This window comes from Heloderma suspectum, chromosome 5, assembly GCF_057233095.1.
Source record: "Heloderma suspectum isolate Gila_16-S chromosome 5, 16-S_ref, whole genome shotgun sequence".
Classification (NCBI taxonomy): Eukaryota; Metazoa; Chordata; class Lepidosauria; order Squamata; family Helodermatidae; genus Heloderma; species Heloderma suspectum.
The window spans coordinates 62,542,172-62,564,596 of NC_139462.1; the positions used below are offsets into that span (position 1 = coordinate 62,542,172).

Consider the following 22,425-nt stretch of genomic DNA (forward strand, 5'->3'; position numbering starts at 1 on the left):
GTGAACCCTACTGTCCTTCCCTACCAGCATCCTATATAGGCCTTAGTAGTGCCTGCCCCCATAGTAGTATACAACTTGTTTGCCCACCCTGTATACATTAATACTAGTGTTTCCAAAGCTGTGTAAAAAAGTGCTCTTTCGAGGTATCTATGGAAGCCAATAATTTTTTTATTGGAAATGTAAACCCATGTCAGGTGCTTGTTTTCTGTTGTGCCACACACACACACACACACACATATATATATATATATGTGGCATCTGTCAAGAGAAGGGTGTTGGTGGGGGAACCTCATCAAAACAGGAGCATTGACCGCAGCTTGCAGGGAGGGAGTATGAAGGGGATGGATCGAAACAGATGGAGGTAAGGGGACAGGCAGCAGTGAGGCAGAGGGTAGAGAAGGAGGAGCATGAGAGAAAGCCACTTCCATAGCAGGTGGAGCAAGCCCCATGCTGACCCAGAATGAAGCACAACAAAAACATAACAAAACAAAAAGAACACATTTGGTTTTACTCTTATTGCTCAGAAAAGGGTTTGCAAGTAGCAGTTGAGGGGGATGAAGGAAAACTTTTGCTCTGGAGCTGGCCAAGATCCAATAGTAAAAAGGCTGTTGACATAGCGAAGTCACAAAGGCTTCTAGGATACCAGTGATGTCACAAAGGCCGATGGGATATGTAGTGGGAGAGGGCAAGAGGGCGAAGGGAGAAACAAGCTAAAACAAACCTGGGAGCATCTGATCGTCTGTCAGGAGTATCGAGGATTAGTGATCAATTAATCAATCCAATGTAGCTTATTTTTACTGTGGCTTATCGTGACATGCGAAGAGGCCCACCGAGTCAGACCACTGGTCTGTGTAGCCAGTACTGCCAACACTAACTGGCAGTAGCCCTCCAGAGTTTCAGGCAGGAGTTTTTCCAGCCCCACCTGGATATGCTGTGGATTAAATCTGGACCTTCTGCATGCAAAGCATGTAATCTACCACTAAGCTATGGCCCCAAAATTGCATTTTGCAGCATGCCTGATGCCACAAAGCCTCCCATATCACCTCAGGGTTGTTTTGATTATGTGGGTAGCCTGGAGTAAGTTCCATTTTAATGGCTACAGTGGAACAGTAGGCTCCACTGTAGGAAGTACCCATCCAAGGCCCAAGTGATCAAAACATTATTAGGACTGGAGAGACAAAGATTCAAACTCCACTCAGCTATGAAGCTCACCTTGGGCCAGTCACTATCTCTCAGCTGAGCTTACCTCACAGGATTGTTGCAAGGTTAAAATGGGGTGTGTGTGTGTGTGTGTGAGAGAGAGAGAGAGAGAGAGAGGGAGGGAGAGAGGGAGGGAGAGGGGGAGAGACAGAGACAGAGAAATAACTAGATCAGGTATGTATCTTGGAGTAAAAGTGGAATATAAACATAATACATATTTTAAAATTCCATACATAAAGAGTGTGGCTCAAAGGCCTTATGGCAACAAACCACCTAACAAAGGTGATGTATGAATTGGCACTAAGGACCAAAGGAAATTGAAGTCGAATGCTAGATGAAACTCAGCCAGGTAATCCAACATCTATGGAATATCTGCTAAACAGTAGGCAACTGTAATGTATACATTTCGGCTTGTACATTCACTGTGCTAAATATGTTTCATATAGACATTGTACTTCATTACAGGTGAAAGAAAATATCTGCGTACAATTCATAACACATTTACTTAAGTATAATTCAGTTGCTCCAGTCCAACAAAGGCAACTGTGAATGCAAGTAGGGTACATATATGTGGGTGTACAAGGCCTTTCTGCATCGAGTTTACTAGTGCTGAACAGTTCTGCAAGAGGTAAGCTCTACCAAGTATCCAACACTTAGGGTTGCATCTATCGTGATCCTAGCTCAGTCCAGTCCATGCACGCATCCTTTAACTGATGAATGGAATGATCAGTTAATTTACTGTGATGGGGGGCGGGGATCTAACCCCCTCCCACTCCTCACACCAGTCCTTCAATAGATGCTGCATGTGAGAATTTCTGCATATGCACTCAAGTGCATGAAAACTCTGGAGATCTTGGCCAATTAGATTATTCTAAACATAGCTGTGAATTGCAAATCACTTTTTCAAGCAAATCTTACAAAAATGCAACAACAGTTTGCCTGTGGTCAAATGCAAATAAAAGGGGGAGGGGAAATCTTCAAAAGGCACCTTTTTCCCTAACAGATGAACACTTTTGCACAACAAAATTAATAATTTAGCTCTTTAAAACATCACATGTGCAGAGCACTGCAAGTCAACCAGTGGCATTTTCATTTCAAATTTGTACAGTCTTTGGTCAATACACATAATCTGCATTTCTAACACCTGCTTCAGTCAGCTGTGAACTGAAGCTTTATCTATAAATCTTTCATCTTCACACTGTCCAGCCAGTAATAAAAAAAACAGCTGCACATTGGCAGATAATTATTTAGCTTTACAAGGATATGAAACTAGTCACATGGTTTTGATCAAATCCTGAAAAAGACCTTGCTATGTATTTGAAATTCAACTTTATTTTTAAAAATTGTCCTGAAATTATAACATTACCTTAATTGTATATAATACGTAATTTGCCTTTTAAAATTGGCATTACATTTACACACACTAACAACAAATAGAATAAAGTACAATATGAAAATACATAAGTACACTACAGTGCAATTAAACAATAATGCACAACAGGGTATGCCTTAATGGGCCATTAACCACATGCCTCAGGTGTATTGGTAGGCAGGAGGCCAAGAGGAGGAGGGCTTCAAATACTCTGCAAGTGCACCAATGGCTCATTAGTACATACCACAGAATTACTTGTTGCTATAGTAATATGCACAACATCAACCTAAAAAGAGAGAGATGTCTTATGGTTGGGTGATGTCACAAGCCATCTTTCACTGAACAGGTTTGTCCAGGAGTAGTTATCAAAAGTCACCAGAAGATTGCAATACAAATAAAATCAGCAAACCAGAATTAGAGGCTGTGATCCTTTAGCGATGTGTTTTTGTTTAATCCCATTTAACTTCTGTGGAACTACACCAGACTAAGCAATTTGAGTATTTTGGCATAGGAGGAAAAAATGGTCTTACCAATAAATGCTATCTGATTTCCACATTTTCCCCACTTCTTTACATTCCCATCTCTATGTTAGACGGAGAATAGATAGTGACTTGGCCAAAAGCGCTTGCCTATCTTTTAAACTCAAATCCTTACCTCACAAAAAGGGGGCTTCCGGACAAGGCTTTTTATCATGCCATCACCCTGAATTATTCACACAATTTTAAGAGGGCTCCAGCTAATGATGACTTCCAGTTGTAATCCTCCTGTATTTTCCTACTGCTTCTGCTGTCTTTTTTCCTTACTGCAGAAAATCCATCAAGTAAGAAAAGATGGAGCAGATGCACAATGCCTTTTAACTGTTAGCACTGGAATCCCTCCATTTGGAAGTGCCCAAGGTAATTCTAACAACTCTTCTTGCTGGGTCGTAATGAGTCAAGGTATTAAACACAGGACCAAACTAAACATTTGGGTAATCATGCATAGTCAAGCTATGCATGATCGGTTTTTTTTTTTTTTTACCTTTGTGTAAGCTCACTTGGCCCCAATTTGGATCAAGACCATGATGGTCCATGAGGGGAGATTAAACCTTCCCCCTACCTGCTTTCTTCCTGAAAATCTCCTCTTGTGAGGCGGGGTTAAAAAGAAGGAAAAAGCCTCAATTTTTTCTTGTAACTCACCACCTCCCACCATGCATACACAGGAGGAGATTTCGGGGGGAAATGGGGGGGGGGAGGTTTAACACCCCACCCAGAGCACCATGGTCCCAATCTGAATCAGGGCTGTATGCACTGATACAACGGTAAAGAAAACTATCACACATAGTTCCACTATTCATGATTACCTAAACGTTTAACTTGGCCCACAATAAGACCAGGAAATAAGTCTGAAGACTCTCAGATGACAGCATACTTCTGGAAACTTCCCTGTAAGCATTTGCTCATTTGTCTCCTGAAAACAATCTGTGAGAAAGAACTGCAGTCAGAAGAGGTGCTGAACAAGAAGCAGCAGCTCGTCACCTGTATAGGCTGCATGTTAGCTTTTGAGCACAATTCAAGAGGTTGGTGATCACCTACGAGGCTCTATATAGCCTGAGTCCAGTATGACCTCCAGCTGCTCTCCAAATTAGGATGAACGGCAAGGTCCTGTTGCATGTTCCATCTGCCCATGAGGCAAGATGGGTCAGGACATGAAGTAGCTACTTCTCAGTGGTGTCTCTGCTATTAATGAAATCCAAAGCACTCCCAGATAAATGACACCAAGATATTGATATCAAAGACACAAACACAATCAGATTTAAGGTCTCCAAAACCAGTTTAAGCATAACAAAGGTGTAGAATAATTTCCAGAAGCTAAGTCATCAAACAATTAACTATCACAACAACCTTCCCTCTTTCCTAGTCTACTAAAAAGAAAAAGTTGGATCCAGATTTAGGTGCATGTAACTTGGCTGGTGGAAGCAGGTTTCCTCATCCCCTCTTTCCCTTGGCAGTTCCTCCGGCCCCCTGAAAATGCTCCACAGAGGGGCAGGGGATCATGCTGAATTGGGTTGGCTGTGGTGCAAGGGGAGATCCCTGAAAATCATGCATAGGCAACTTACATGAGTGGAGTCCTTCTGTCCAGAGAAGGATCCAACCCCTTACCTTTTGAACAGGAATGGTTTTCGCAAGTAAAGTTAAACATGAAAAAAGTAAGGCATCTGAATCTACACTGAGAATAGCATTAGTTCTGCACAATTTCTAAGAGAGAAAAACAGAACCAACTTCTGAAGAGTATGAATACACACCACAAAGCAGCAGCAACAGCTGGACTTTGCAAATACACCAATCTATAATTCAAAGTCAGTAGTGAAAACAGTTTCATACAGCCTCTTCCTTTTAAGCAATAAAAAGAAAAGGGTGTAAAATGTACAGTATGTCTGGCCAACAACCCCCAAACATTTGTCCTTTTGTTTTTAAAAAACAAAACAAGTGTATGATATTACAAAAGGGGAAAGAAAATGCATGAATAAGGAGCTCCCTTCCCCCTTAGTTTTCTGCATGGTATTTTTAAAATGAAGAAACAATTAACAGAAAAGAGCATGAACAGCATTTGGTGCAACATAATAAAATAAAAAGCCAGCCAATAGGTTAGTTCCACACCATGGAATTTCTTTAAATAATAATGAAATCATTGCTAAAAAATCCATCATTATTAAAAAAATAAAAAAAAACTTCATTGGTTCAGCCTATGAAAATTAGATTTTTAAGTTGTTGGTCATTCTCCTAATTAAATCTATGTCACAAATTTGCAAGAAAAATGGACACTGCACCTAATGCATTTACTCAAGTCCTGTCAGGCTGCATGAAGCATTATGCCTACTAAAACAGAGTAGATAAGAATTCCATACATTTTTATTAAGAGGGCATTTTGCGTAAGGATGGGGTGAGGTGGGGTGGGGTGGGGTGGGGGTAGGGGACTAATTGTATGTATCATTACAATGAAAACTGTAGCTTGAAATATAATAACTTCTAGCCTTGCTCTCATAGAATGTACTGCTTCTCTGAAATGAACTGATATAACAGGCCTTCTTGGAAGATATAGCCCGGGGAGGGCACCAAGTTGCCTACCTTGATAACGCCTTTCCTAAGAGAACAGACCTGGGCCTACTAAAAATATACACACAGTTTTAAGTCACAGGCAACAATGCTACAATCTTCTCTTTTACAGAAGAGGGAGATTTCCCCACGAACATCTGATTGCAGAAGTATTTCAAATTCAGAAGAGTCTAGAATGAGATTCATGAGATTCACACGAGTTTCAAACAAGATCTTGCTTAAAGATGCATCTGCACAAGACAGTTCTCATACCTGCAGCCTTCCTGGACAATTATGATCATTATGATTATATTTATACCCCGCCTTTTCGCCAGTACTGGGACACAATTTTATTCCAATGTTCAGGTACTGCAAGTGAAAACAGCAGAACAGGAAGAACCTGCCAATGAAACCTATCGCTCCTATTCTAGTGGACTGTTTTGAACAGTGACACAAGAAATTGCTCACCTGACAGGATGCCGTCTTCCACAAACATTTTCAATTTATTAGCTCAAGTGAAAGGAAGTAAGGCAGGATTAAGATGTCACAACATAGGATACTTTTACAAATACTGTTATAAATTGTTATTGTTTTGCCAATACAGCCTCTCCTGTCCCCCTGACATAGGTTCACATGGGATGAAATGCAGGAAACAATTATTTTAAATACCAATTGTAGTGCCTTACAACAAGGGATTCTTTAATTTTCTGAGAGAATGGCGCTCCTGCAGTAGAAAACTGTGGGATGACATAATTAGGTGCAGGAAAGTTATCTGAAGTTCATGGTTGTGCCATGTTTTGTTTTAAATGTATGTTTTATATATTTTATACGAGTCACCTAGAATACTGACTTTTTTCCCTACAGAAATGCAACAACAAAATAATATGAATCAGTATGACTTCAAACACAGAGCCGTCCAAACAGATTGGGACCTTTTTTTAATCGGCTGCTCTGCTCCTTTTGCCAAGCATTGTTTACATCCTAGCAGCTAAATCAGATTCCTAGGATCAAGCTGCCTGTTGAGCAAGTCCAGCCAGATAGACTTAGGACACTGAATTCTTTATAAATAAATTCTAGGCTAAGAATTCTCCAGGAAACTCTTAATCTTTTAATGTACTGGAAAAGCATGTACCCTTTCATATCCACATGCAATGCTCTTATTTTAGTACCAAGCTGTTAATCAGTACTTCAAAATAACAGAGTCTTTAAGAACAATGCATCCAAAACAACTGGGTGGTACAGCAATACTGCAACTTGAGTAGTATTTACTCATCTTGTCCACTTCTGCCATTGCATCAACTAGAATCTCTTCCTTCTAGATATAAAAGCAGGAGCCTGTTGCCCTTAGCAGTTCAGTGCTACCAACATACACCAGGCCTTGTATTTAAGCAATAGTCTAGGAGCCATAGTTGACCAGAAATTCCATGCAGGTGAGTGAGCAGGCTGGTGGAGGTGGGATGGAAGGCTTCATCCTTCCCCTGCATCCATCACAGAAACCAACTGGGCTGCTAGAGGAGGGAAGCCTCTCCTCCATGCTCAGCATAGAAATGCAGCTCTCTGTCCCTCCTTTGTCAGCCATCAGCAGGCAGGTAAAAATTTGTGCAGGCTAGTAGCTGTTGTGGGATTATTTACAAGGCTGACATAAATTATGTTTATTTTATTTCTATACTATTTTTTAGATCCTGTTTTAGGGCAAGTCCTCACAAGTCAGCATACAATAAAAATGTTACCACAAAAAATACAACTAAACAAACATTATTATGAATACAGCATTAGATAAAGCCATATATAGGGCCAGCAATAAAATCAATAAAATACTTGGCAGAATAAAAGAAGTATTTACTGCTTAAAGGCCACAAGAGATGGGCTAAGACAAATTCTCAGGGAAGGGAATTCCACAATTGTGGGGTCACCACTGAAAAGGCCCTCTCCATGATACCTGCCAGCCTGATCTACCTTAGTGGTGAGCCAGAGAGCACAGCCTGGGCAGATTCATATGGGTTGGGCAGTCCTTCAAATAACCTCTTCCTAAACATGTAGGGCTTTAAAGACTAATGCTAACATTTTAAATTGAGCACAGAAAAATATAGGTAACCTACATAACTGATGCAGAAACGGTAAAATATGATCAAATGGTCCAGCCCTCAACAGCATTCTGGCACCTGCATTTTGCACCAGGTGAAGCTTCCTCAACTGTCTTTAAAAGGCTGTCATACATACAGAGCATTATACGAGTCCAGGCTAGATATAACCAACATGTGTGTAGCTGCATGCTATTCAGCCTGGTCTTATACATGTTGACTCAGAAGTCCCACTGAGTTCAATGGACTTATTCTCAAATAAGTGTGCACAGGATTGCCGTCTTAGAGCCGCCATTATTGCCGATAACCAACTGCTTTCAATTACTAAAATGCTATCATATTTTATTAAGTCACTGTCATGGGGAAAACTCAAATCACTTATGTTCCACAATTATTCTAAATTCAACTTTTAAATGAGGGGAGGAGATAATGATATTAACTTTTTAACTTAGAGCAATTCTCTGTGGTATAATTCTAAAATATTCTCTTAGTATGAAATTTATGTAAATTGAATTCATCTATCATTGCTTATTACCAGGCTAGCTACAGGAAAAAAAGTTTTCTGTAACAATTAGTTCTTTAAAACGCTATGTTTTAATTAGACCTAAGATGTTATTACACCAGTTATAAATATGCACATATTTCTGCCCACAGATCTACAGGAATTCATTTCCAAGTTAAGATTGGTCTGAGGTTCAGTTTCCATTTTAAATCCATGTATCTAGTCATTGCCTGTAAATGCAGTCTATCAAATGCTAATATATTTGAATACCAGGAGGATGCATATCCTTATGTAGGCTAACCCACATTTATATTCCCAGGACCTCTAAACAAACAGAGCAATTTGCTTGAAAAAACTATATACTTCACCAAACAAGTATACCATTCTGTTCTTAGTTTTAGCCTTCCAGATCATCTGACCTCACATTTTGAAAAGCATTTATAAGAACATCTCTACCAGTCACATAATTATTACCTAATTATTATGGGGGTGAGGAGCCTGTGGCCCTCCAGATGTTGTTGGGACTACAACTAGCATCATCTCTGACCATTGGCCATGCTAATGGAAGTTGAGTCCAGCAATATTTGGAGAGTCACAGATTTCCTGTGCCTGCTATAGGTCATTCAATTCAACCAACAAGAACCAGTTTTCAGTCTCTAACACCCTTTACAAAATTAGCCTTTGATGGACAAACTACAGAGGGGCATAAGCAGAGAACAGGGTGAACAAGCTACACCACAGGTTCTTGCAGGGCAACAAGTACTTTCAGCAAAATATATCCAGACAGTTTAGACAAGTGTGTTTTGACACTTAGTGAATGACACACACACACACACACACATATCTGCCCCCACAAAAACCAGGACTATCAGGCAACGTGACCCAATGGACTGTTTCCCAAATTCAAGTATCTGACAAATAAGTTGTTTTAAATGAGATCAACTAGACCTTCAACATTAGCAAAATCCATCTCAAGATTAATTTCTTTTGCTTTCTCAGTCAACATCCACTACATCTGTAGTCTTGCAGTTATTTTCAACTCTTAAGGGAGAAAGAGAAAAGGAGCCACTGCATCCTAGTAAAACAGGCTTCAAAGGAATATTTAGGGAGTGATCACTCACATCATGCTGTGCTGGTCTATATGACTTCTCTTACCTTGCCTCACCCAGCCAATGCCATGTCTACTGGCAGCAACCCATCTTCCCTCACCCCCAATGCTACAGACACAGTCCTAGTGTATCACAGCCCTGGATTTACAATGTGAATGATGCTGTGTGCTCAGCAACCACAGCAGTACAGAGGCAGCATCAAGCCTTAAAGTAAGATTGGGACTGAGCTGTACAGCCTTGAAAGAGCTGCCCCATGTTAAACGACAGTGCTATGGTAGCTATGCACATAGCTCCATTCATATAGGAGGTGTAGTTTGCCATGGATGCTTCTCTTGGGGGTATGGGGAGGCAGATGCTACTCTTCCCAGATAAGCAGGTAAGTAGCAAATCACAGGGCTGAGTTAAAACTCTGTAGCCACGACTTAGAAGGCTGTGATCAGTAATGAACTATGGAAAGACAAAGATCTGCATTAACATGGGACACACATAGCCTTTCCATAGCCAACAATGGGAATTTTGTGCATGCAGCCTTCTAGATCATTTAGTGTACTTGCACAAGCAATCAGATGAATAATGTTTTATGCTCTGAATTTAGCCTGTATACAAGAAATGGATGGGGTTGGGAGAATAAAGAAAGCATAACTGCACAGTGGAAGAATACTCCAGCTTTTTTGTAGTACTCAACCACATGAATGATGCAATCACTTTGATGAATGTTTATTCCATCGTTATCTCATTCTTCCTCCAAGGATCTGAGGTGGCATGCAGGGTGGCATCCAAGAGCTCAGGCTTCCCCCCTGCACTCAATTTTATCCTTACAAGCACCTGTGAGGCAGGTTAGGCAACGAGAGAGAATTAATGGTATATGGTCACCCAGTGAACAGCATGGCAGAGCAGGTCTCCTTGGTCTAAGTTCACAGTAGCCATTAGACAACACTAGTTCTCATCTAGAAATAAGTCTGGCTGCAGCTGGCATGCTCACGTTTTTCAGAATTTACGCCTTTAGAAAATCTATTTTAAGTTAAATTCAGAGCAATGTGAAACTTTGAGCAGATTCAGTAATTTGGACAGCTCGCACGGTAGCGCAGGCTTTGTAGTGTGCTTTATGTGAGTAGAGATTACTACAGAATAGAATGGGTAGGGACGTATATTGAGGTTTATGGCACAGCAGCAGCTAGGCCATGTTGCACCACACATTATTAGTCTTACTGTAAATGAGGGCAGAGCAGAATGGGGGAATCTGTATTTAACTGGAGGCTGAGCAATGAAGGTACACAGAGCAAGAACACAGCACTGACCATATTAATGAATTAATTCAAAATACTTCTTGGACACCTTCCAAGGCAGGAGCCCTCCCAAGGTGGCATACAATATAAAACACAATGAAAACCGATAGTCTTAAAAAGCAATAAAAACATAACACACAAAACACAATAAAAACAGCAACAACAGCAACCATATCAGAGGAAGGCCAAAGTGAAATAGTATGTTTTCAGGGCCTTCTTAAAAGCCTGTAAATGATGTGTCCTTGTGGACCTCCGATGGCAACTTATTCCAGAGGTGTGGGACCACTGAAGTAAAGGACCTCTTTTGTTGGCCACCTAACTGCTCTCACAGGAGGGCAAATGAGAAGAGCCTCACTTGTTGATCTTAAAGTGGGCAGGCTGATATGGGTGAAGCCAGTCCTTCAAGTAATGTGGTCCCAAACCATTTAAGGCTTTAAAGGTAAAAACCAGAACTTTAAATTGGGCTCGGAAACACAGCAATAACCAGTGCAGCTGACACAGTATAGGATCAAATCACCTAGCCCCCTCCAATACTCGGGTGGCCACATTGTGCATTAGATGAAGTTTCTGAAGTGTCTTCAAAGGCAGCTCCACATACAGTGCATTACCGTAGCACCTTGTACATCAACACTGCATGGATAACCAAGGCAAGGTCCGTCCTCTCCAGATAGCAGTGTAGCTGCTATACCAGCTTAAGCTCATAAAATGCACTCCTGAACACTGCAGCCACCGGGGCTTCCCCAGTTAGAGCAAAGCCCAGGAGGACTCCCAGATTATGTACTTCATCTTTTAGGGGGAGCGCAACCCCATCTAAGATCAGTTGTAAATCTCCATCCAGAGTAGTTGGTTTCCCAAACACAGTACCTCTGTCTTGTCTGTGTTTCAGCTGGCTTACTCTCATCCACCCCAGAACAGCCCATCCACCTTTTGCCATATCATTTCTTTAGCCCACGCAGCAAGGTAGGGTAATAGTTCTCTGGTATGAAAAGTTCTACAGCTGAGTCCAGCTGTAAAATCCACTTTTGTAGCTGATAAAACTGAGACCTAACACCCCAGGCTCTGTGATCTATTCAAGTGAGAACAGTTGAAAGTTAAAATAGTTGAAAAATACCAGGACTTTTGCATTGCTACTTACATGAAAAGCACATCCAAATATGCAAATATGTTTCCAAATACCCATGTTATCTCACATACCTTGTAGCATTTTTGAATACATCTGTTTAATTTATTGGTAAGTATTCATAATGTACTAAAGCAATACCTTTCATACCTCCTGATTTTATGTATTTCTATTATTTTAACTTTTTATTAAAAGTAATATTAGCACCATACTTGAGATAAGCTATTTGCATTTTAAAGATGCTGAATTATGCAAAGTGCCCAGCTGTTTAATTTGTTTAATACATAAAGCAGGGGAAAGAACTACTGAACTTTCCTTTCTGTATATTTATAGTGCAACATGCTCAGAAACACAACCTTAGCATGTGAACCCAGGAATTATATGTCAACTGTATGCTTATTTTTATTTCTTCCAATAGTTTCCTTGGGGACATGGAACAAGCTTTTTCTCTGGCAGTGATATATGCTAATGATGTGATTCGTCACCGAGTAAATGAGCATTGCCTCTCATCATCTGGGCCATGTTTTCCTTTCAAAATCCATGGCCCCTTGATAGAAAATAATGATTGTGTGATAAACCTCATTAGAAAATCAATATATTGACACTAGCCTCCAAAACACCTGCATAATAATGGATTGTCTCCTCATTAAGGAGACTATTAACATGTACATAAGCATCATTAAATTATATTGATCAGAGGTTATTAATGCACAAATTTTCTGGAGAGCAGGAGACACTGAAAAGAAATATAAGCTACAGTATTTAAATGAGCAGTAGAACAGATAAAATGGAATCTCTAGTTCACTTGCAAATCAATCATTAGTCATAATTAAAACATTAAAAATTATGTTTGTTCAATCATTGTGGTGTATGAAAAAATCCCAAAGTGGTATGTGAAAAAAAACTTCCAAAACTTACCAAAAAACTACCAAATGCAGAGTTAAATATAGCAGCCGCCTAGAAAAGAAAAAAGGAAAAAGAATCAATAATAGCCTTGCTACTTTATACAAAATGCTCTTGTCTCTTCATGCAGCTTTCTAGATGATCACCACCACTGCTTAAAACAGTTGCAGGTAGCCTATAACAAACTATGCTTTAGCTTTTAATTTAGCATAATTAAATTATGCTTTAATTTAATTTTTAAATTAAACATAATTTAAACAGATTATGTTTAATCTGTAAACAAGGAGACTGTAAAAAAAAAAAAAAGGCAAAGAAGAACTAAATGCCAGACATGTTTTTGAAATTGCTTATACAAATAGCATATGAAGACTAACAGTGTAATCCTAAGTACCCTTACTACTAGGGAGTAAACCCTATAAAGCTCAATGGGACGTGCTGAATAAACATGTTGAGGATTACACTGTTAATCTTACAAAAAAGGTCAATAGAGGGGGAAATAACAAATAATTGCACATAACAGTATAACTCTTATTAACTTATGTCACAGTATTTTGACTGAACAAACCGTATTTTACTTGAATATTAACCAGTTATGCTCAAAACCTTTAACTGAATATATCTTCAAATGTTTATTCAAAATTTTATAAACAACATTTCAAAACAAAACAATAACACATGTTGCACATAGCCTAAAACCAATGAGATGCACATTTGCAATTTTGTAAAGTTTTACATTGTAAAAAGCAAAACAAAAGGAAAACAAGACAAAAACATTGTTAATTCTGAAGGCCAGAGAGGTATCTACCACATGCACTGAACACAACAGATAAGAAATATAAACAACTTTGAAGTGTTTCTTGAAGAGAGGATTTTGCTTACCTAAATTTCCAAGAAATAATGATGGGAAAAAGCATTAAGCATAAGCTACTAAATTCCAAGAGACATAAAATATTTAAATCGTGTAAGCTTTCCCCTTACACTGAAAGAACAAGGAACTCTTGTATGGCATCCAGTCCGATATGCAGAACCAAGAGTAGAGGGAAGAGGAGTGGGGGGAGAACCTGCCATTTACATGACGAGCTGAAACAGAATCAAATTAATCACCAAGGACATCTTCCAGTCATACAGCGAGGATGTTCGAAAGAGCCTGGCAAGTTTGAACCAAATCCAAAACACAGGCTAAGCTGCAGCAGAACCTGCCTTCTGCTCTATAAAGAGAGTGCAATGAAATGAATGGCTAATGAGATGCTTGGCTCCAGAGAGCTTAGCTTTCTTATTCAAGTTCATAATTAATTCAAAGCTTTGATAATTTCATTAGAGTCACCCTCCGCTGGCCTTATCAATAAAAGATAGCACTGGACCATAGCTTCTCAGTGGCCCAAACACACAAGTCAGCGCAGGCTTGGAAGCCTTTGCTCAGTTGCTTGCTTGTGAGCAAGGACAATGGCATATGGCATTCCATGTTGCGGAGGGAGCTTCTGAATAGAAGCAGCTAAATAAAACATCAGAGTTGACAGTTGTAAAACTACAGCAACATATTTTAACACCTCTACTTTATCAGCATTCTGCTTCTGAACATAAGGGGTAGGCACCAATCCAAAGGACTCTCCTTGCCAGCAGTCATAGCTAAGGCAGGAACGTGGATTTTCCAACAAGTAGTATTCAACAAGTTTTTCAAACTATAGTTTCAAACCGTGATACTGATACACACCATAGGAATCATATATATCATATAACACCTAGCCTGGTTTTAATCTATAAAGCTCAAAAAAGCTTAGGGTCAGGGTATTTGAAGGACAGCCTTGTCCTGTATGAACCTGCCCATTCCTTGCAATCCTCTCCTGAAGCCCAGGTCTGGGTGCTCCCACCTTCAGAGAGGTTAGATGGGCAGCAAATGAGGCTGCTGTTCTTTGTCCAATTTAAATAAATGAGTTTTATAAAGTAAGATTTTTAGGTAGCTTAAAGGTGGCATATAAAGTGCTTTAAATAAAACAAAACACATAAATCAAACTGAGCAAAGCAGTTGACTGCATAGAATCTGAGGTGGACAGTGGCCACTGCTGACTCTATGACCTGGTTTGTGAAATCAAAATAGGACTAAAGGCTTATTTAAAACCCCGAGCATGCTGGGCACAATTTCCATAATCATCGCCTGGGTGCGGCTTGTCACGTCATCCAAATCTGAGCGGCATGGCTTATTGGATGGGGAAACAAGCCTCCAATAACCCTACAACAGCCCAAGGTTCCTTATTTTGATTGCACAAACCAGCTTTGCATGTGCTTGACAGAAGCGTTCTTTCCACCACTTTACTATAGTCCACCACTGCTGACTCCGTGGCACTCAGCATGCATAGAGCAGTGCCATTTCAGAATTTATGTGGTATCAGAAAGTCTTGCAGTGAGGTGCTGGGGCAGTCACAGAATCACAGTCTAGTAGGGTTGGAAGGGGCCTATAAGATCATCGAGTCCATCCCCCTGCTGAATGCAGGAATTCAAGTCAAGGCATCCCTGACAGATGGCTGTCCAGCCTCGTCTTGAATGCTTCCAGTGTGGGAGAGCCCACTTCCTTCATAGGTAATTGGTTCCATTGATGTATTGCTCTGACAGTCAGGAAGTTTTTCCTGAAGTTCAGCCGGAATCTGGCTTCCTGTCACTTGAGCCCATTATTTGATGTTCTGCACTCTGGGATGATCGAGAAGAGATCCTGGCCTTCCTCTCTGTGACAGCCTTTCAAGTACTTGAAGAGTACTATCCTATCTCCCCTCAGTCTTCTCTTCTCAAGGCTAAAAATGCCCAGTTCTCAGGGCAGCCATTCAATTCAGTAGCGGGGTTGAATGAAGAAGCCAAATTGCTGCGCTTGTTGCAGGGAGCAGAGTGTGCTTTAGCTGCTTGAACTCCAAGTGGAGGTCCTTGTCAATATCTGGAGTTATGATTTCCTTCCTTCATACTGTATTGTATTTAAATCCACAGTTAAACAAGCAAGGATCCAGAGGTGGACAAGGACAGCCAGCCTCTGTCTGTTCAGAGAAGAGGGACTCCCCCTTGAAGCTGCCCCGAGAATCCAAGTGACTAAAAAACTCCCAAAGTGGCTTTGAAAAGTCATCCTGCTGCCTGCAGGTACAGTAAGCTTCTAAAAAACAAAAACAAAAATACCAACCTTCCTCTTTTCCTCTTTCATACTATGAAGATAGAGAGGAAGTCCCTACACCCCATTTCAATGCATTTTCTTTTATCTTCTCTAGCATGACTCACAACTAAACTATGGGGGGAGGTTAAAAAAAGGGGGAACCTCTTTCAGTCCAAAGGTCAAATTCAATTTTGGAGGAGCTGGGGGGGGAGGTGCATTCCAGTGGGGCCAAAGTACCAAAAATACCAGTGCATTTTAGCTTAAATCTCTTACTGCCAATAACTAAGCCTAAGGGGAAGAATTTCAGTCTTTTAGGCAGAGGATAAAACTGCACAGAAGTCAGGAAACCATCAAACAATCAGTGGCTGGGGAAAATGGGGTGAAGCCAGAGGAACTGGTTATGGTCTTCTGGGGAACTCCAGAGAGCAGGCTTGGGAGCCCCAGCCTGAGGTTCTGTATTCCTGATGTAGAGAAGCACTGATTAAGGTGCAGAGATGGCAGGGAAGCCATGATGATGTCACAGGACCCACACTCGCCCCCTCCCACAATGTACAAGCATGGCCTTATAGCACCACCTATGCCCGAGACCTCCATGGCCTACTGGGTAGGAGAGCAGCAACTGACAAGCTCCAGGGTTTGCCTCAGACAGAGGTTCAGAATCCCCAAACAACCCAAACACAGTGAGCCTCAATCCTTTTCCCAGGATCAGATAAGGCCCAACCACAACACCCAGTTCACTTCATATCCCAATAGGGAGGTGGCCTGTATGGTCCCAGGAGAAGGGTTTCAGCCATGACGTCTTACTGAAGATTCTACATAATGTTCATGACATACAACAAGGGCACTGGGAGAAGGAAGAATGCAGACTAATGGCTTGGCCAATGGAAACAGCACCGGGAGTTGAAGATCAGTGAGAAAGAGCAGTGTGATTGGAAACAGAAGGTGTGGGTTTGAGATTCCCAGCTCTCAAAGACGCAAGTGCGGTGGCTTCTGAAAGGCAGCACCTATCTTTTGGAAACCTTGGCAGCAACAATAAAACTTAGACTATTAAAAGAGAGGGGCTGGAACTCAGACCACCTCCTCCACCTCTACTTTGACCACACAGCCACAGGAGTAGCCAGAAGAGCCATGATGTGACCTTAGGAGCACAGGAAGCTGCCTTGTACTGAGTCAGACCATTGGTCCATCTAGCCCAGCACTGTCAATGCTGACAGGAAGCAGCTCTCCAAAATTTCAGGCAGGAGTTTTTGCTGCCCTACCTAGAGATGCCGGGGATTGAACCTGGGACCTTCTGCATCTAAAGCATATGCTCAACCGCTGAGCTATGGACCCTCCCTAAGGGGTACCCCCTAATGCGGGGGGCTAGCCCACAGCACGTCCCCTCCCCTCTTTCCTAGATCCATGTTTAGCTCTCCTGTCTCCCTTTGTCAGTCTTACAGAACTTACTTATGCCCTAATGCCAGATGTGCAACATTTCCACCAGCAGAAGCCAGTGATGTGAATGGGAGGCAGGGCTGGCTCCAGGTTTCTGAAGGCCCTTGGGCAAGACACCTTCAATGGGCTCTCCTTCTTTCATGAGTGTAGACTCAAGTTCTTACCACCATTGTCACTAGCTGCTGCTGCTCTTCCTCTTCACTGCTACCACATGCTAGCTTGTCAATCAGAGAGCCGACAATCAAACAGGCAGAGGCATCTACTCCTCCTCCTTCACACAACCACTGTTGTCTGGACCAGACTGAGAGATGGTGAATAAGCAGGCTGCAACGGCGAAGAGGAGCAGGTCCATAGGGCTCTTCACAGTAGGTCCCCTGCTGGGGTTAGGGCCCAGAGCAAGTGTCCAACCATGCTGACCCTTGACACCAGACCTAAGGACAGGCATGTACATACAGAATGTTGCAGTGTCAGGCCAGGGGTATGGTCTTCTATATATTATGGAGGAGGAGAGGAAGCTAAACCCATAATAGCTGTTTTTGGCATCACCTACATGTTTAACATGACATCTGATTTGGCCCTAAATTGCAAGCCCAGACTAGACTGAAGAAGTCAGGAGCTTTGCCTAAAAGAACCACGTTGAGCTTTCTTTGTTTAGAAGTGCTCCTTTTTGAATTGAATGTATTACTATTCCCATTTAAGTCTTGACGGCAATTTCCAGGAATTGGATGCTCCAGTTTTGCAGAAAGCAGGTTCACCACATCTCTGAGGCTGCAAAAATTGTGATGCTTTTTTAAGCGGCGTATTTTATCTCAGTTGCTGCTCATAACTATTCATTTGACATAAGACTGGAAAAGAATATATATTCAAGTTATTGGTTGTGGGCGCTAAATTGAATCAGGTGTCCTTTCCTCTTAAGAAAATTAAGTTGCTTTTGTGCACGAGTGTTTTAATGAGAACAGAGCTTGCCGACATTGATAAATGGGAATGACACCAGAGAGAGCATGTAAGCAGGACAATATGCGCATGTTACAGCCTTACAGCCTATTTTTCACTGACTATCTTGAATGATTTCACCATTTCTTAAGGGGCCTATTAATCTCAAATTTAGTTATTACACAACGTTTATTTGAACATATATTCTGGGGATGATGACAGTTAATAAAGGAAATTTTTTACGAGCAGTGTTTTTACATATTGTTCCAGCCACAGCTCCCCTCTCATTTTTCTGTATTGATGGAACACTCTGGTTATGATGCAGCTTTATTTAAGAGAACGAAAAAAGTACATATATTCAGATGCTTTTTTTTAAGCACAGGGGGACTCTTAAATAACTGTTAAAATGCATATAAAAATCCCATTCCAGAATGGCAAAATAAAAAGGTGGTGCTAACTGTTCAACAAAAAACACTGTGTGCATAATATGGTCCCCTTGAAGGCAAAAAGCCCTCCCCCCTCCCGCAACACAACAACCTTGTGGCTTTTAATTCTTCAACATCATGACATTAAAACAGAGTAAAATCCAGCTTCTATCTTCTGATGGACATTTGTAGTTGAACTCAGTGGAAACTGCAAGTGTATCTGGCCCTTTATATGAAATATCTTACTACCCTTCCTTGAAAACGTACTTGCCTTGCAATACAAATGCGTTGGGTAGCATCCAGATCCCACTGTACATTTAAACATATTTGAAAACCCAGAAGGTGAAGATTTATTCATTCATACCCCTCCCTTGTCTCCATTACTTGACCCATGATAGAAGGCAATGCCTAAGCAGATCAGCAAAAGTATTAATTTATTTAATTCTCATAATTATATCCCACCTTTCTTTTTCAAAAGAAAATCCTATCACAGTTAAACACAAGCAGTATGTAATTCAATTAGTCTCGGCTAGCCAACGGAAGGGGTTTCACTTTCTCTCTCCTTTTACTGGCTGCTGCTAGGGTGCTGGCTTCTGATGAACTCAGCTGAGGGAAGGGACAGGCTTTAAAGCAGAACAGTAGATTCAAGTATTATAGTATTCTATTCAAATTCTAAGGCAAGGCATCTCCTGTATATTTTCCTGACAAATAAACTAAAATCTTACAAGGTGTGTGTTTATCAATTAAAAATTGATAATTGACGCTGAGCTAAAAAAAAATCTCCAGAAAGGGATGCAAATAAAAATGATTACTGGTGATCTTATGTATGTATTAAATCCATGATTTGTGCCATGCAACCGTGCTCAGGACTGCACTGATTTCTGTGATTTTTTTTAAAAATCCGCATGCTGGGTCATCTATACATACAACCTTCTTGCAGACAATACCAAGAACAGCATCTGTGAGAAATGCATGTTTAGCACAGCCTTCTAAATAAGCCCACAAAAGCTACTAGCTTGCAAAAAAAAAAAAAAAATTATTAACTTGCAGGGAGCTGGCAGAGTAGGGACAGACAGCCATACTTCTATGCAGGATAGGAAGGGACTTCCCTCCTCTAGCAGCTCACTTGGTTTCTATGGTAGGTACAGAGGAGGGATGGAGCACTCCATCCCTCCTTCACCAGGCTGCTCACTTGCCTGCATTCAATTTCTGGTCAGCTATGTCTACCAGGCTACTACTTAAATACAAAGCTGCTTTGGCACATCACACTGTCTGCTCTGTGACCTACTTTATTTATGTATCTATTGCATTTATATCCCACCTTTTTTCCTCCAAGTAACCCAAAGAGGTGTACATTATCCTCCTCCTCTCCAGTTTATCCCTGCAACAACAACTCTGTGAGGTAGGCTGGGCTGAGAGTCTGTGACTAGCCCAAAGTCACCCAGTGAGCTTCCATGACCTAGTGAGTGGGGACTAGAACCCAGATCTCCTGGCTCCCAGTCCAACACTCAAATAACTACACCACACTGGCTCTGTCAGTTTGCTTTGGGGTTCAGTTCAAGGTGTTGGCTTATCTCCAGGAATGTTTCAGGTTTTCTCTCATATAAGGGAGGATAGATATCAACTCAAGCAGGGCCTTTTCCATTATTGCCCCAGGTTTATAGAACTCCCTCCCTAGGGAAGCCCAGGAGAGTCCTACACTGCTGATATTCAGGAAGTGAGCAAAATTTTAGTAAAGGCTTTTATATATCCTTTATATACAAAAAGAGCGAGCGAGCGCGCGCGCGCACTGTTTGGATATCTGCACGAAGAGCATCCCTAATCAGTGTTTGTTAGATCTTCTTAGGAAGATCTCTACTGCTGTTGTGTGTAGACCATTCACAAGAATGCTTAAATGCACACAGCTGCTGAGAAGGTCACATAGGAACCTCCTCTAGAGACTACTATCGTGGTCACCTGTGGCAAGTAGGAATTGCCTTCAGGTGACCATGCTGGGAAGCTTTATAAAAAAGTTGGTTTCACTTTATTTTAGACTAAGGTTTCTATGTGTGCACAGGTAGGGAAGGATAGTAAAACTTTGAGTATTTATTTACTAGGCTATTCTAGCATCAATATATCCATCTATGCAAGTCCTACCTAACAGGATTAATCTTCTAATGCCTTCCTGATCTTTGGATAGTGAATGACAAGGTGCCATTTTCCAACTCACACAGTTTTCAACTCTCCCCACCCCAAGCAGGGCTCTGGTGCCTAATAAGCAGAAGAAAGGTTTTACCCCCCATCATAACCTGGGTTAAAATCAATGATTTTTTGAAAAACATAAAAAAACAGATTTTGAAATTTTCTTAAAACAATTAGTAAAAAACTGAGGCCGCGGTGGCTTAGTGGTTAAGACGCTGAATTGCAGGCCAGAAGGTCAGCAGGACAGCAGTTCGAGACCCGAGTGCTGCGTGACAGAGTGAGCTCCCGTCTTCAGTCCCAGCTTCTGCCAACCTAGCAGTTCAAAAGCAAGGAATTGCAAGTAGATAAATAGGTACCGCTTCGGCGGGAAAGGTAACAGCGTTCCGTGCACCTGGGTGTTCAGTCATGCCAGCCACATGATCACGGAAGCATCTTCGGACAGCGCTGGCTCTTCGGCTTAGAAATGGAGATGAGCACCACACCCTAGAGTCGGACACGACTGGTTGGGGGCACCTTTACCTTTTTTTTTTTTAGGTCAAAGATATCATCATGAATGCTAATTCCACAACTTCTAATTATATTCTATGATTACATTAACAGTAATTTATGGAGATGGTAGTTAACCTGATTGGTCCTATTCTGCACTGCAGGTGGCATACAGAAGTGTATGCTTGTGTGCACGCTCTCTCTCTCTCTCGGCCTTGCTTCTCTCTAAGTGCAAAGATAGAGAAGATCAATGAATAGAGAATTTGGGGAGATGGAGTAGATCTGAATGAGGAGGAGGAGTCTGGATATAAATGCAAGGGATTTAGAAATTGAAACCAAAAGTGAACAGAACATGTTCATGCAGTCCTGACTCCTGAGGAAACTTCTGCTGCATGTATCCTCCACAAAACTCCACGTGCATGTTTTGTTAATGTTATTGTTTGTTGAAGAGGAAAACTTACCAGAAGAATAAACAATCTTATTAGTACAATTTAAAAGCCTGTTTGGGTGGTGGTGATTCTGCCATTTCATGACAAAAATATCAAGATTATTTGAACAGCTAGAGCTGGTTCATCTCCTGAATGACTTCTCAAGTTCATACTGCTTTAGTACTAAAATGACCAAATTATCACCCCATTTTTGATAAAAAGTAATCTGAAGTCAGAATACTTGCTTAGTGTGCATCTATCTTCTAATGAAACCTACATCTCTAAATATGTATTAAGGTTATATTAAAAATAATGTACTTTTACCAAAAATTATGATTAAATAGAAATCCTCACTAATGATTTAAACTGTGATTTAAAACATTAAAATTGAGGCCTTGAGAGAAGTGATTTAACCCTGATCATAACATCTGCATGCCAGAAAAAGCTTCACCTGAAAATATCTTGAACACAGATGTTCAAGAAACAGGAGCTTGGCAAGAGAAGAAACTGGAAACCTACTTTCTTTGTAGACATATAATATCCATAACAGAACACAATACTTCTGGTGTAGTCCTAACAACGCAGTACAGAATATGTATAAATGTATGTATGTATGTATGTATATTTATATCACACTTCAGTTGTTTCGGGGTAACCTATAGAAGTTCCATCAGTATTTATCTCTGTCTCAACGGGGCTCACAATCTATTACCCTAAATGTTGCCCCTTCCTGGGTAAGGTGCTCAAGAAAGGGGTGGCAAGTC

At 41.0% G+C, this 22,425-nt stretch overlaps 1 protein-coding gene across 6 annotated transcripts in view; it reads right to left on the reverse strand.

Annotated features, from left to right (window-relative positions):
- SLC10A7 (solute carrier family 10 member 7) overlaps nucleotides 1-22,425 on the reverse strand; it is a 205,653-nt gene that overhangs the window by 126,693 nt on the left and 56,535 nt on the right. For all 6 annotated transcript variants that reach the window (XR_014792101.1, XM_084856218.1, XM_084856217.1 and 3 more), the window contains exon 5: nucleotides 12,663-12,701. Coding sequence is in view for 5 of the 6 variants with exons in the window: in XM_084856218.1 (XP_084712344.1) it covers nucleotides 12,663-12,701 (39 nt within the window). In the remaining variant the exon portion in view is untranslated. The remainder of the gene's footprint in view (nucleotides 1-12,662; nucleotides 12,702-22,425) is intronic.